The sequence below is a fragment of the Pleurodeles waltl genome, chromosome 3_1 (assembly GCF_031143425.1).
Source record: "Pleurodeles waltl isolate 20211129_DDA chromosome 3_1, aPleWal1.hap1.20221129, whole genome shotgun sequence".
Taxonomy (NCBI): domain Eukaryota; kingdom Metazoa; phylum Chordata; class Amphibia; order Caudata; family Salamandridae; genus Pleurodeles; species Pleurodeles waltl.
Window position 1 is genome coordinate 1,722,167,762 of NC_090440.1, and position 15,644 is coordinate 1,722,183,405.

Sequence of the window (15,644 nt, forward strand, 5' to 3'; positions counted from 1 at the left end):
GTGTCCTGCATCACCACCTTAGCAGTCTTCAGCTTTCGCAAGTGCCTGAGAATATTAACTGAAGCAACAAGTCACACCAGGTACACAAGAGGGCTGCACAAGTGCCTAGTCTGGCCTCTTTAAAGACATGCGGCTGCATTTTTCTGATTCTGTACTGTTAGTCTTGAGCTCTAGGGTCCAGGGTGTAGTGGATTGGGAGGTCTGTCAAACTGATCTTAAGTGCTAGCAAATTGTGACAAATGATACAATCTGTAGAAAGGCTGTGATGTAACTTCACTTGCAGACACACTCCAGGATCAGGTGTGGATAGGATGCTCTCTTTGAATGTACTCCAAACTCTGTGCCTCATGGCAGCAGACATTTGTTTGCAAGAACACACATTTTTTGGCCTAGGACATGTTTAGGCTTTGATCTAGACAGTTTATGGCACAGCATTTCTGCTTAGACGTCTGTCCAGACTGAAGCAAGGTCCAGGTACATTTCATAAACAAACCCCTCCATTCACAGAGGCAAATGCAGCACCTTTCCGTGGGATCCATGAGTAAGGGCATTGTGAAATTAAGGCGTTGTTTAACCCCCAAGGCATGCACGAAAATGTGATGGTAAGAGTGGCACAAACTGCTGTGTTGAGACCTTGTGCTAAAAGACATAACCTCATTAGAAGGCTGCACTTACTTTAGGCCTTGTACTGGAAAGCTCAATGCATAAACCTTTGACATTAGTATAAGAACAGCCATCCGCGGATAACAAGTGCCTCATCGCTATGTCATTATGTTTGATATTCCAGATATACGTCCCATAAAATATGTAGAATGTTGAGCCAGTCCCTACCATTTATCTTGTATCAGTCTACATTGTGCTACTTACAGTCTTGCATATTTCATGGGAAAGTGTAACAGCAGGATCCAGAGTACAATTTTATGCCAAAAATATGCCAGATCTGTCTGAACCTCTCACACTAGATATGGCACAGTTTATGAGCTTGGCGCCTTCACTGAGTAAGGGAAACAGAAAGATCTGATTGCTCCCTTGTTTGCTGCCATAACCTCACACTAATTCTGCTGCATCATTCTCTCCCTGCAGTACATGAAGATGATGGGTGTCAACACTTCCAGTCACTTTTTTGCTTGGTTTATCGAGAGTGCCATCTTCCTCATTATTACCGTCATCATTCTGGTCATCATCATCAAGTTTGGGGGCATCTTGCCGAGGAGTGATGGTGGACTAATCTTCCTCTTCCTCATAGATTACAGCCTCAGCATCATTGCTATGAGCTACCTCATCAGTGTATTCTTTCACAACACCAACATCGCCGCATTGAGTGGCAGCCTCATCTACATTATCAGCTTCTTCCCTTTCATCGTCATGACGTCACGGTCAAACTCGCTGAGCTTTGCAGGGAAGACATTGCTGGTAAGCTATCAACAACCTATCAAAGACCGATGTGCTCTAAGCGTTAAAAATATGAATTTAAACCCTGACCGAGGACCACCTTATATTTCTATTCCTTATTTTCACTTAATGCCCCTTGTGCTTAAAAGATATATTATTATATACTTCCTTTATGGGGCTCACTCACCACATACGTCTTTTTCACTACTTCTCTTCTCCTGCTTACAACTCCATTACCATGCCTTTTTCACCTTACACCTCTCACTTTATCTTTTACCTCTGCCACCTTTACTCTTCAGCAATTTGACTTGGATCAGTCTCCCCAGAAGGCTTCCCTTTGTTTCTTATCCTTTCAACCCTCTCCCTTTCTAACCACGCCCTGTCTCCTGGCCCTTTTTGTTGGGGATGGTAGTATTTGGAGGTTGCCTATGCTCAAATATCCCCTTTCTAGTGATTCTTCAACTTCCCCTCCTCCTCTGGTGGCCACTCCTCAGATCAGTAACCCATCATCTACCTTGTGCTGCGCATGGTGGTGTTCCCGCTCTCTTTTGTCAGTAGAAGAAATACTCCAACCATCGAAACCAGACTTCTAACCACTATGTTTTCTTGCAAGCTTGTGTAAATTCGAGTTGTGTGGACTTCATCTTCATCACACCTGAGAAGTATCAGGTACGATAAGGATCACATGCTAGATAAATGTATCGCACCAAATAAACTTGAGTGCCATAAATTCCCTAGACCCCCTCCAGCCCACTTTTGATCAGACCCTTAGTAACAGTTACCTTTTTTAGTACTTTATAGAAAATAACCCATAAAGAACTAAAGTGCAATATTTTACTTTTAAACCGAGTCATGTTGAAAGGATTTTTTTCAAACTTAATTTTCATTAAGTAGGAATTTCGTCAGAATAGTTTGTCAGAAGTGTCGTCTTCAACTTTATTTTTCACCACTTGAGCTTCCTTTTTAAAGTTTTTTTTAGTGACAGCCAATAAGGACTGTGCATTGACTGAATGGTTTGCTCCCTTTGAAGGATTTTGTGCCTTAGGATCCAGGGCTTAATTTGGCATGTGGGACTTAGGTAGGTCGCAACTCAAGCTCATGCTCTGATAATTCATTTCCGTTTCACAAATCAGAGAAACATTCCATAAAGCAACTGAAACTGCTCAGTCGGTCAGAGATCCTGTTTCGTCGGTCGTTGTATTTTGTGTGTTGGAGTGGAAGGGGGGAGTGGTCTCTGCTTTGAAGTCTTCTGTACTTCTAATGTTCAGTATCAATACTAACTACAGCGCTTAATATATTTATTGGTAGGTATTTCGATATTATGCTTGGCTATATATACTTGCAATGCTATACTTGATAAAAATGTAATTTATACCGTCACATAAAGGTGTTATTCTGCTTCCTTCTCTCAATATTCTTGTCATTTGCAGGGCTTGTTTTCCCCAACAGCATTAAGTTATGCTGCTCAATACGCCACTCTGTATGAAGAACAGAGCCTGGGTGAGTTGCATCTATTTCAAATGTTTTGTTAAAAAAATATTTTATGGCTTAAAATGTAGTGTTCCTTGCAAGAACCAGTTTGAGAGCCCTGTGCACTGTGGTGGGTGATAGAAGGGTAGTCAGTTACTGATTAGAGTCTAATTGCTGTCCCCCCTTTAGTATAGGCATTCAGCGCGAACATCCTGAAAATGTACAATATTGGTGCCTTTTTCTCAATGAATTGAAACCTAACTTGCTGAAACTGAGTGGATACTTCTCCGCACACTCTAAAGTGTTCTGTTGCACTCATAAGATGATCCTCAACTTTCATGTGTTTTCTAGTTACAATGTGAATATACAAAAGGCAGATATTTAGAATATGTGCTGTAGGAAAGTGATCCTGTTGAACCCGAGATAACTGTGGGGTTTGGTCGACAGCAGACTTTGCTGACTTTTTCAGACTCAAACAATTTGAAATTTGTCCTGATCAAGGTTAAGGTCCAAATATCATCATGGTTCAGGTAAGCACTTTTTAAACTTGAATGGGTGAATAAGATTAAAAAGAATAACAGTGCTGCCCTCAGAGATCCCTGAGCCATCAAATCAGGAATTAGATTATTAGGGCCAGATCAGATTAACCAGAGCACACAGAATTATTCCTCAATTTTTCATAACTGCCCCTGCGGTACATGATCTGTGGTGGGACGAGAGACTCACTACCATGAAATATCTATGTTGTCTCCTGCTGGACAATTCTACTGCTTGGTCGAAAATCAGACCCCACTGGTAACTCACAAGTCAAAACCACCAACAGAAGACCCACTCGACAAAGGTTTTCATTTAATAAGGTGTGCGTATATATGGCTTACTCCTGACTCACTCTTGCGTTTCTCTTGATTCATTCCAGACTTAATCATGGTATGGTACAATACCTTACCCGTGGCCTTCTCCTAGCTTACGTTTGACTTGCTTCTGGTGTACTCCTATCTTACTATTGGCCTACCCATGAATTTTCAGGAGAGACTTACACAGAGCAGAAAGAAAGGAAAGAGAATGCTCAGTCTGGTCCAGGCAGATATGGGCAGAAGATCAAGAGCGGCGACAAGTGGGCAAACGAAAATAGAGCTGAAGGGGATGCCTTGTTACATAAAGTCTAGACACACTCAGTCATTAAGTAGCATCGCATTAATAAAGCATATTTAATGGGAAAACACCACTCTAGTTAATCTACAGGTGCAGGCTGGGTTAATGAAAAAGCAAAGTTTGCGAAGTAGCCAAATTGTAAACTTTAGTGCCTTTTACTCTTTAAATCCCCTTTTCATTTGGTGCTACTTAAACTGAAATATAAGGGACTTAAACATGTGTATTCATAATGTGTGCATATTACAAATTATAATTGAACTCTGTTGGAGAGCTCTTTGAGTCTATGTTATCTCGGAGCAGAAAAAAGAGGAGTTGAGTCTTCTGTATGTAAACACAATGTGAAGCCACGTTAATATGTTTTATTTCTCTCGGTTTCTTTCTATTTCTGCAGGGCTTCAATGGGGCAATATGTATGACTCTCCCATGGCAAACGATACCTGTTCATTTGGCTGGATGTGTTGGCTCCTGCTGATAGACTCGGGTATTTACTTCATCGTGGGCTGGTATATCCAGATTGTCTTCCCAGGTAGGACACAGAAATAAATAGTTTCCAAATCTACCTCTAAGCATACACAAGTAGATTTTCATTCCTGCACAGGCAAGGAACAGATGAGGAAGCAGGGGTGATGAAGTTGCATTTCCGGAGTTACATCTTCTGTAGGATAAGGTGCTCAAGTTAAATAATAGAAGATCAAATAGTTAAGTGGATGTGTTGATGGCACCTTATTTTCTTAGATACAGATATTTTGTTCTCCCTAACCTTTTGAATTTTTGGATAAGTTTGCACCAGCTTTAATTTCTTTCAGTGGGTGTAGCCCCATAACCAATACCAATCAGTGCTGGCTCCCCAATACAGCTTCTCTAAGGCCTTCATTATGCATTCAGGTTACATTCTGATCACTGTGCAAACATAAGGTTTGTGTGAGTATTACGCGCAGTTTGTTCCTGATCAATTCTGACAGCTCAAACCTGCTGAAGGTTATTGGGGTTAAAAAGCCCAGAAAAAATGCAAATTCTGTGTGTGTTACAAAACGATTATGGATATCACCCTGTTGTAATGGTATTTACCTCATGTGGTAAATGCCCTGCCCTATTCCAACAAACTTTTACTAAGGATCCTTGACACTGTGCTCCTGATTAGTGTATACTAGATCCTAAGGAATGCCCTAGGCAGCTAAGCTAAACTAGGCAAGCTCCACCATATCGACATAATTATGACAGACCCACAGCATGCAAAAAGGAGTTGGGTGGTAGATCTGGTAAAAATATAAGGGAAGATTTCAAGTTTGCCATACACGGCACTCTGTTGCAAATGTGACAGAGTACCATGTCCTCCAAACTAATCGGCCACTCACCTCATTTAGAGATGGGTAGACTCTCATCTTTCCATCAATGGAGCCCCCATTGGCTCCATCACCAGAAAGCTACCTCCGACTGCCCATCAGAGTAGGAGCCTTTAGAGTAAAGCAAGTAATCACACTGCCTACTCTGATAAGAATGGATGGTCTGATAGTTTTTTTTCTGTCTGTCACCTCTAGGAAAAATCTATGGAATGAGGGGCAGGAAAAGAAAAAATGACCTTCACTCTCTGGGAGAAAACTCTCAGGGCGTGGGGGACATTGTGTTTTGAATTTTTTAAATACAAGCTCCCACTCTGGGAGTTTGTTTTTTGAAAAACAAAAAATGCTAAACTTTTGGTGGAAAGCTGTCAAAATTGAAGGCAGCCATCCACCAAATTTTTTGTATCTTGACAGGAATCGCAACAATGCTGATTTCTATCAAAATACAGAGGTCACCACTGGCACTGAACAAGTGGTGATCTCTAAATTTGTCCAATAGTAGACGTCCGCGATGGCAGTGTTAATGTCCTCTGCCACCCTGATGGACACAGTACCAATCATCAAACTTTCAATCTTAGCTATAGGGCATAAAGGATTCCCAATGACACATATTCAGAATGTTATAAGTCACAAAAGAGCTTTTTGACTATTTATAATGGTGCCTTGTTGCACAAAACTCTAAATAACCCCACCAGGTTCTTGGCTTATTACTATGAATGCAGACATTTCTACTTAAAGGTATTGGTATGAATATTTTGGAGTGTTACAAGAGGAAATTTCTAAATTTATATTCGGTTTATATCCTGAGGTCTGGGTAGGGATGGCAGATCTGGATTATTTTTTAAGTGTTAAGAGGTTTACATACACAGTCCTGATATCCATGCCAACATGCTTGTTTGGTGAAATTTTATATCCTAAATTTTCCTTAAGATGGAGTTGGCGGTGAATAATGTGGAGCTTACAATGACTACAGTTGTTGCAGCACTCTATCTCATTTGTTGTGTATCATTTTTGGGTAGACTGAGGAGGAAGGATGGCATTGTAAAACGTAATCATTATACATATCTTTAATGTATGAAGTCCTAATTCACAGTGTAATAAAATTGAGGACTCAGATTCAGTATCACTCATCACAAAGCTAGTTCATACCATAATTGATATCTCTCATCCTATTTATAGAACCATCCTGCATGCAAGTGTGCGTAAGGAAAAATAAGTAGTTTTATTGATTGAGCCCAAGCTCAGTAATGTCATTAGCATACGGAAGTGCCTAATTTGTCACCACCCACATTCTCATCTCCCGTGGAAGCTGAAGTTGATATTCTATAACAGTTTTTACAAACATGGAGCTGCGTGCTGACACCCTTGTCACTCATGCAGCTCTGGTTTGATCAATCTAGTCAACAAAAGATGTGGAACAATGGTACAGTGGTGGACTGATTGGTGAATTGTGAAAGTATTGGTTTAGGAGGACAACACATCTTGGTCCTTCTTTTGTTTGTAGCATTTAGCCCATCATTCCATGAGAGGAAAAAGAACGCTGTACTGCTTGGGAAACTGTGACCTGAGTGGTAGCTATCCCAAGCACTGCACAAGAACAAGATAGATCCACTACAGACCTACCATGATGCTGCAAGATGAGAAAAGGAAGCAAAAAACCATGATGGGGAAACCTATGGTGTGAGCTATGCTCGAAACACCACACTTCCACTTTCCAATTTCCTTAGCAGTAGTAACAATGACAAAGGCAAGTGATAGGTAAAGGCCAAGGTAAAAGCCAAGACAATCTCCCTACTGTTCAATTACATCCTGCCCACCTCTAAACCAAATTTAGCCTTCCACTTAGCCAATCAAGCAAGACCTTTTGCAGCAAAAGAGCCCTAGAAATGTTTTTAAAAAGGCGCATGGGTAGAAGAGCCGAAAAGGCTTGCAATTCCTACTGCTTCACTAGAAAAACAGTATAATAAATTGTCTCCCTTTATTGGGCCCAGTGCTTTAAATGAAGAGACATTTCTAGAAGGAGAGTACGAGCACATTTCAGCACCTCGTGAGGCTACATTTCTAGGTGGGAATGGGCAGAATTAGACCAGAGGATATCCAAGAAATGCACAACTTATTCGGTGGTGCATCTATAGTAAAGCCGACTGTATCATTTAGAAGTGACCAAAGCATTCAAGTTCATGGATGAACTTCGGCCCTAGTGGACATGAGCAAAGTTTCGGAACTTCGTGAAATTCATATGAGAAGTCAGACCTAGCCGTGGTTGCTTCAGGGGGACTTTCTGTGGCAGGATGACCTATGGGCAGGGCATTCTGCCATGGTTTGTTGTCATTGGTTGTCTGCCAAGCCCCATCCCTTTACAAGTACAGTGTTTGACAAAAGTCATCTGGTGCAGACATTATGGACAGCAAGCAGGAGTACAACACCTAGGCCAGCTCACTAGGTTGGGTGACCTCTGAAGAGAGACTCAACCAAGCAGTATGTAATTTTTTACTTTGACCATCGGGGGTCTGCAGTATGGGACCCAGGATGACTGACTCATGGCACAAGTCCCGTAGCTGTCCCTCTCAGCAGCGGGAATAGTTCCCACTGCTTTGAAGGTCAGCAAACGTTTCCTTATTTGCTTTACATTTGGCCAACGCCACACTCTGAAAAACGTGCAAGGGCTTTTTTAAATGCATGAAGATGTGCATTTGATTTGCACACTCTCACTATAACTGTGCACTGCAGGGTTGCAGGAGAGTAACCATCTGAAGTTGCTTAGGATAACAAAATACCTCAAAGTCATACATCAATCATTCAGTTCATTGCTAATGTGGAACCAAGAGATGACGTAAAATATCAAGGTAAATTCACATTTGAAACAGAGGAGTGTAGGGGCATCACTGTAACGAGCTGTGTTCACATGGTGGGTGGCACAGGAATGGGAATGACTAAGGCCTGGGCTATAGTATGAGAGAAGAACTATGAGCAGTTCTCTCTCATTTATTTCCTCAGCTGCACTCAGCCTAGGGATGCCTGCATACACTAGGGTCCTGTGTGTAGGGGCTAGGCTGCTCACTACATTCCTTCCCATGTTAATTATGTCCTTGGCACTCCACGGAATAGTGCACCTATGAACATCATAAACAATGTCTTGTAATCTTTTACTTGGTTCCTGAGGGGATCTTAACTTGTACTCTTGGCACCTGGAGAGAGTCTGCAATTCTTCTATGTTGAAATTTTCACTTACTTCAACTTCTCACTTCTGTCAGTCATTTGGTCATTCTGATTGCTTGCTTGTTAATTGCAATAGCTCTGTGATTGGACAGGTCTCTCCTAGAGTACACAGGTCATCTCCGTCCCTCATTATTCCCTCTAGCTTTTCCAAATCTTCTTCTCTGAGGATTCTTTTGAACCCGGATATCATGCAGGTAACTTGCTCCCTGTTGTTGGGGACTTGCACGATGGTGCCCTAGACTTCTTCCACTGGCCGTTCCTCCATTTCTCTTTGTTGGATGCGGGCAGTGTCCAGTGGTGTGTTCTCACTGGCAGTGGTAAGGTCCTCTGTGGGCACTGTTACATGTCTTGATAGATAATCCGCCTGGTTGTTCACTTCTGGTCAGTGCTCCCTTTGAAGGTATGGTATTGGAGTTGGACCACCCACCTTCCAACCTGGACGGTGGGTGTTGTCATGCTCTTGCAAATAGGTTGATAAGCGGGTTATAGTCGGTCATGATCTTAAATTTCCTCGCATAAAGTATAGGTGAAAGTGTTGACAAGCCTATTTAAGTTTAAATATGTTTTATTACTTTTACAAGATAAACAATAATCTCACTACATCTAACAGGTGGGTGAGATGGCAACAAAAAGAGAGGGAAAATGACAGGTAGACTGGAGGGAAGGTGAGAGGGGTTAGTAGAAAGGGAGGACAAGTGAAGGTGGGTAGGGTTCCGCTCTACAACCCCCAGTAGGAGTGTGTGCATGGTGCTCAGACCATAGGGCGGGTAGTGTATGGTGAGTCTTCACATCTACACCACACCCGGTACTATGTTCCACTTGTGTAAGGCAGAGTATTCTTAGATATGCTGAATTTGTGGTAGAGGAACTGTATGCATGGCTTTCAAATTTTGTCAAATTATGGCAGTTTGCATTCCATCACTGCAGTCAGTTTTTCCATGCCAAGAAGTTCCCACACTTTATGCTGCCAGTCCAGCCACGTTGGCATCTTATATGTGCCCCACCTGGAGAGTATGACTTGTTTGGCTACACAGAGGACAAGTGTGATGGCCCATTCCCTCGCTGACTTCAGAAGGTATGTTGGGACGTTGGGGGGACCTAGTAAAATGTAACAGGGGAACCTGGGGAGGTCAGCGTTGTACATCTAGTTAACACCTGTTAGGACATCCGTCCAGTATTGTTGTATTTTGGGGCAGTTCCAGAGATGGTGTTTCAATGTGCCGGTTTGTCCTCATTGTCTCCTGCTTCCATTTAGCTATATTAGCCGGGGTGTAGATAGTGTGTGATTGTGAGTAACATCTCATTGCCAGATGCGCTACAAGCAGAGGTGAGGGCTTGATGTAATATATCAGACCACTCCTTAGGAGTAAAGGAGCATTAACATTCTAATTTCCATCACCGTTGCTCCAAAGATGTGGTGGGGGTTATTGGGGCAGTGAGGAAGACCTAGATATCGGAGAAGAGGCTTTTCTCTGTTTGACAGGTGAGGAGCCACATCTCAAATGGTGTGAGGGGTCGGCTGGCATGTGGGCATATGTGGGGTTGCTTAACCCAGTGCCAGATGACAACATATTAACAGTGAGCACAGGAAGGGATGTCTTAATTAGGCTGGATCTGCACAAAGTCCATGAGCCTATCTTGGTTAAATAAGTCCCTCACTGTCTTACAACCATTTGCCACTGTACAAAGTCAGTCCCCTGGAGAGCAGAGGGGAAGTCAGGATTCCCCATAAACAGGGTCTGGGGTACGATGCAAGTGGAAAGCTTATCACGGGTTCCCATTGTTGCCCTGACTAAATGGTAGATATAAATCCCTGGTGACCTATGTGGCTTGGGCAGCCATGGCACCTTCAAAATGTGAATCTCGGCTACTGCCTGGTCTGTGAGGCACCAGTACTTCTCTGTGCGAGGCCATACCACTCCGCCAGGTATCGGAGCTGTGCCACCTGGTGATCCAGCACCAAAAGGGGGAATGCCTAGGCCACCCTCTGCCAGAGCAAGGTAAGCTTGTTTCTTTACTATGAGTGCCTTTTTACCAGCCCAAATGTGATCATCAGTTAGGTGCTGCAGTTTACTAATTACTTGTGGGAGGGCTGCAGTGACAATGTCTGCATAACATAGAGTATCTTGGACAGTAAGGTCATTTTGATCACCACCCCAACCAAGAGAGGGTGTAGATCGGATCGGGCAGTGGATAGAAGCGCAGCATAGTTTACTTTCACTGTACGTTCTGGCGTAGGGTAAATGTGCAAGCCCAGGTACATGATTCCATGGACAGCCCAGGCAAAGGTGAAAGAGGCAAGCAAGTTTGAGTTGGTCAGCTTTTGGAATGGTAAAGTTAAGTGCTTGAGATTTCTGGAGGTTGACCTTGAACCCAGATGCTGTTTCAAATGCCTCCAATTCCCGCATCTGCAGGGGAAGGAAGTTGAACGGTTGCTTAGTGGCTATCATGACGTCATCTGTATACAGAGAGAGTTTGTGTTCCCCTGCCACCCATTGTTATTCCCTCTATGTTTGGGTGTCTGTGTATTCTTTCAGTGAATGGCTCCATATAAAGGACAAAGAGGAGTGGGGATAGGGGGCAGCCCTGTCGAGTACCTTGGGTTACATTAAAGGGTTTTGTCATCAGCCCATTGATTCTGACAGTTGCCGTACAGCCTGTGTAGCTTGTACAGATCCAGCGGCAGATTTACACACCAAGCCCGATCTTGGCAAGCACCAACCGAAGATACGGGCAGTGCTCACGGCCAAATGCCTTTTCGCCATTGACTGATAGCTGGAGAGCTGGAACGTGGGAGCGCTAGATTTTGTCAAGGAGTTGGCACAGTTGTGTGGTATTATCGCTGCATCCCCTCTTGGGTATAAACCCAGCCTGGCCAAGGACCACAAGGCGCTGCATATACAGGGTAAGGCGGGATGCCAAGATGCTGGTGAAGATCTTGGCGTTGACATTTAATAGTGAGATGGCGCGATATGCTGAACAGAGCGTAGGGCCGTTGCTCTGTTTAGGAAGCACCATAATGGTGGCTGCTCTCATAGTGTCTGTGAGGGAACCAGTAGCGCTAAAGGAATATAAGGCAGGCTAATATGGGAGCCAGTGAAGCTGCAAACATTTATAAAAATCAGACGTGTAGCTGTCTTGGACAGGCACTTTGCTTGGTTGCAGACAAGTTATGGCCATGAGTACCGCATTAGGGTGAATGTCCCTGTCTAATGGCTAATATGCCAACAGTCTCCTTGCCTTTTTGTCCCTACATAGTATCTTTGTTTAGTACGTAGGAGTGCATATTCCACCTTATCTGTATCTGGACTTAAGTTGTTTGCAGGCCATCGCAAGCTGGTGCCATATTTTATGGGTGCTAGATTGCTTATGTGCCTCCTCCAACTCTCTTACCTGTCCCTCCAAGTGAAATCGCTTGCCCCTTCTATCCCTGTTGAGACGGACAGAAATAGCTATGAAATGGCCACTGATTACTGCCTTGAAGGTGTCCCAGAGGAAGGCAGTGGGAATGTCAGGTGTGCCATTGGTGTCCAGGAAGGGTCAACTGGTGTCAGTAATTTTGGATGTGGTGGTGTCATAAGTTAATAGTTTGGTACTGAAACACCAGGGGCGATTTTGAGGTGCAAAGTCTGGTAGATGAAGTGTGATGGAGATAGGCAAGTGGTCTGAAAGGGTGGCTACACCAATGTCCACCGAGGTGGTAGCTGTAGTAAGATGTGGGGGGATAAGAAAAAAATCTATCCTGGAATATGTTTTATGGGCAGCTGAGAAAAAGGTGTAATCTTTTGATGCTGAGTGACACATTCTTCACACATCCACCAGTCCCATGTCACCGAGTCACTGACAGCTCATCGGTGTGAGAGCTCCCGTCTGCCCTGTCCTTTGATCCGACCTGTCTTGGAGTGCATGAGGGACGAGTTTAAAGTCACCCCCTATAAGTGCATCTGCATCAGGAGCAGGTGTGGGCAGTGAGTTCCACTGTGCTGGCAGAGTTAACACAGTTTTTGGCACTCCATGCTCCATTTCAGAGTTCGGCCAAAAACTCCACTAGCCCTGGCAGCAGAACGGAGCTCACTGGCATGTCTGCACACTGCAACCCAGTTATGGGCCACACAGCATAATCTCAGTGTGTGCTTGTGCTGTGTGGCCCAAACTGGGCTGTACTTTACACTCGGACCAAAATGAAGACTACATTTGCCCTACAACAGGCAAGGAGACCCCTAGCTAAAGCTTTGCTTTCTGCTGGTCGGCGAAGTGGAGCTGTGGTAAGCCGCTGCTGGGGGCTGCATCTGCGTCAGTTCCAGGTCCAGGCCTCCCTCCTTTCACTGTCCTCAGCAGCCTGGGAGCAGGAGGCAGAGGGAGGCAGAGAGAGCCAGGTCACTGGCAAGGGGGACACTGGACCCAGACAGCATTCAGCCTCAGGTCAGTTGACCCTTGTTTCACTTTCTGTGTGCACACAGGGGCCGGCACTGGGCATGGACAGTATTTGCACAAGAGGGGGGGGGGTGCTTGGAAAAAAGGAAACTTGCAGTCAGAGCTCCACTTGAAAAGAACCTATCTCCCCAGAGTCCCTGGGAAAGGGAGTTGTGTAATGGGGCATGGTGCTAAGGCCAACAGAGAGAGCTGGAGACCCGGAAAGCAGCAGCTGCTGAGTGGTAGTCTGGCCGCCCCTGCCAGAGAGAGATGTGTGTGGCCTGAGGGAGTGCCTTAGAGCCCAGCAGCAAGCAATTCTGGGTACTTTGTGAAAATACCAGGCTGGTGGTGGTGAGATGGTTTGCTGCTGCTAGTGCTGGACCCTGTAGAAAGGGTGGCCTTAGGCTGTGTGTGAGTGCAGAGAAGCAATTGCAAGGCTGGTCCAAAACAGGGGGTGTTCTTGGCCCTTCTTAGCAAGTTTGGGAAGGAGGGCAGTTCGGGAACGGAAGTGTGCACGTGTGGTTGTGAGCAGCAGGAACCAGGCCGGTGGGCTGTCTCAGCACAGGGGGCCTGAAACTGCAGCTTTTCGGAATCTTAGAAGCACTAAGAAGGGAGGGCCTGGTTAGAACTACTATCCGGGTCTGACCCTGCTTAGCATTTCTGAGATTGCGGCCAATTCAGGCTAGGGTGGTAGGGCAGGCGGCATTCTGCCACACGCGGAACTCCACAGAATTTCACTGAGTTTGTACCTAACTCCGCTAAATTCTGTAAAGTAGAACTTCGTAAGCCCAACCACTGCTGATCAGGAGTACAGTATCAATGAGGAAGGCCTTTTGGTGGTCATTTGGGGCATAGATATTTGCAAGCGCAAATGTATAATTCTTTGTGGCAATGGACAGGCACAAGAGTAAGCTGGTTAGTTCTGCCTGTATCTCAATGACCTTTCCCAGCAACACCACCACCATTCCCACCATTTTCCTCAGGCCATAAGAAAAATATTGGCAGTCAAACCAACAAGATTGTAAGTATTTCCAGTCCACTTTGATGTGGTGTGTTTCTTGGATAAGGCAAATGTCGCATTTAGATTCCCTAAGTATGGACAGAAGCGCCAAGCTCTTTACTGGAGCATTGAGGCTTCTGATGTTAAAGCTAATTATTTTACCCATTTGCTAGAATGTAAAGTAGAGCTAGGGGAACAAGGGCAGACTGAGCATAGCAGCAGCATCCCCAGCAGGTCTGTCTAGCCAGTATTACGTGAGGCGGAGGTGTCGGGATGGGGAATGTCGAGCAAGAGGAAGAGGAAAAGAGGGGTAACAATACAACTGAGGCATTCCGCATCTGGGATCACGATGACCAAGATACTTGTTGTCCGTGTCATCAGCTGCCGGTTGAATCCACTCACAAATTGAGGTATGAGCAGAGCTCTACCACTGAAACATGAAACGTTAAAGAGGGAGGAGCAGAACTACTTGGCTTTCCCGGATCTGAACTGTGAGAGTGACCAGGACTAAGTGCAAAGGGCTGCGAAACAACAAATCACAAGCACACTGTCCATTCCATTGTTAGTCATTGTCTGGATCTGATGTGCTGCGCCGGTGCTGAAGCTGGCACGGAAGGGCTGCCCTTTCTTTATGGCTCTCTATCTCTGTGGGTTTTTCATTGAACGGGATGAGCGTTGTGTCCCAGTGAATGAGTGCTGGGTGTTCCGCGATTGGGGTTGTGCGTTTCCCTCCTTCTGCAGCTTGACCATGTCCAGCATTGAGCGGGCTTCTTCCAAGGGGCAGACAAAGCGGGTTTTGTTGTTCCAGACAAAGGTGAGTCTGAAAGGATGTCCCCACTTTTATCGGATTCCCTTTTCCCATAAAAACTTGATGATCATTCGAAGAGTTCTATTGCACTGCAGGGGTAAAAGGGGTAGATCTTGGTACAGCCTTCGTTCCCTCAAAATCAATGGCACTTTGGCCTCACATGGATGGCATGATGGCCTCTTCCTGTTGGTAGTGGTGGAGGCAGGTTAATATGTTCTGTGGAATGCCAAGGGACTTGGCTGGTTGACCCGCTCTGTGGGTGTGATCTAATACAATGTTGTGCTCAGCTAGATCTAGGGCCATGTGGCGGATCAATCGGATGACATAGTCCTTCATTTTTCCAGAGACTGCTTGGGGAGGGACCCCATTAACCCTGATATTGGAGCACCTAGATCTATGCTCAAGGTCTTCCAGTTGGTATTGTAGTTCTGTATTTTTGCCACTTAGTTCTAGCAATTCACAACAGTGGTCATCAAGTTCCTCTTCACATGAGTCACTGGCTTGTTCCAGGGTTTTTAACCTATGGCACAACTCTCCCAGGTCTTTCTTGATGTCATTCACAACTGCTGCTATATCTTGTTTGATGGCTGCAGTGTCATCTCTCAGGGCGCTGACGAGGTTCTCTAGAAAGGCATGGGTGACCAGTGCATCCTTCTCTTAGGGGCATGAAGTGGTTGCAGTTGTTGGAGTAGATGCTGGAGGTGAGGCATCCCTGTGCTGGTCAGATGTTTTGTCGGGTGGTTTAGTGAGCATTTCCGTTAGGGTAGTGTCCTTTTTACTGCTGCAGTGGGTGGCTATGATAACCCAGGATGATGCCACCAAGATGGGCAGGATCAGAGTGTATGATCAC

The 15,644-nt window shown here is 44.9% G+C and overlaps 1 protein-coding gene across 1 annotated transcript in view; it reads left to right on the forward strand.

Moving 5' to 3' along the window:
* Window positions 1-15,644, forward strand: part of ABCA12 (ATP binding cassette subfamily A member 12) — a 507,999-nt gene that overhangs the window by 334,704 nt on the left and 157,651 nt on the right. Inside the window, exons 28-30 of the mRNA XM_069225635.1 lie at window positions 1,084-1,413; window positions 2,823-2,892; window positions 4,406-4,540. Of these exons, the coding sequence (XP_069081736.1) occupies window positions 1,084-1,413; window positions 2,823-2,892; window positions 4,406-4,540 (535 nt within the window). The remainder of the gene's footprint in view (window positions 1-1,083; window positions 1,414-2,822; window positions 2,893-4,405; window positions 4,541-15,644) is intronic.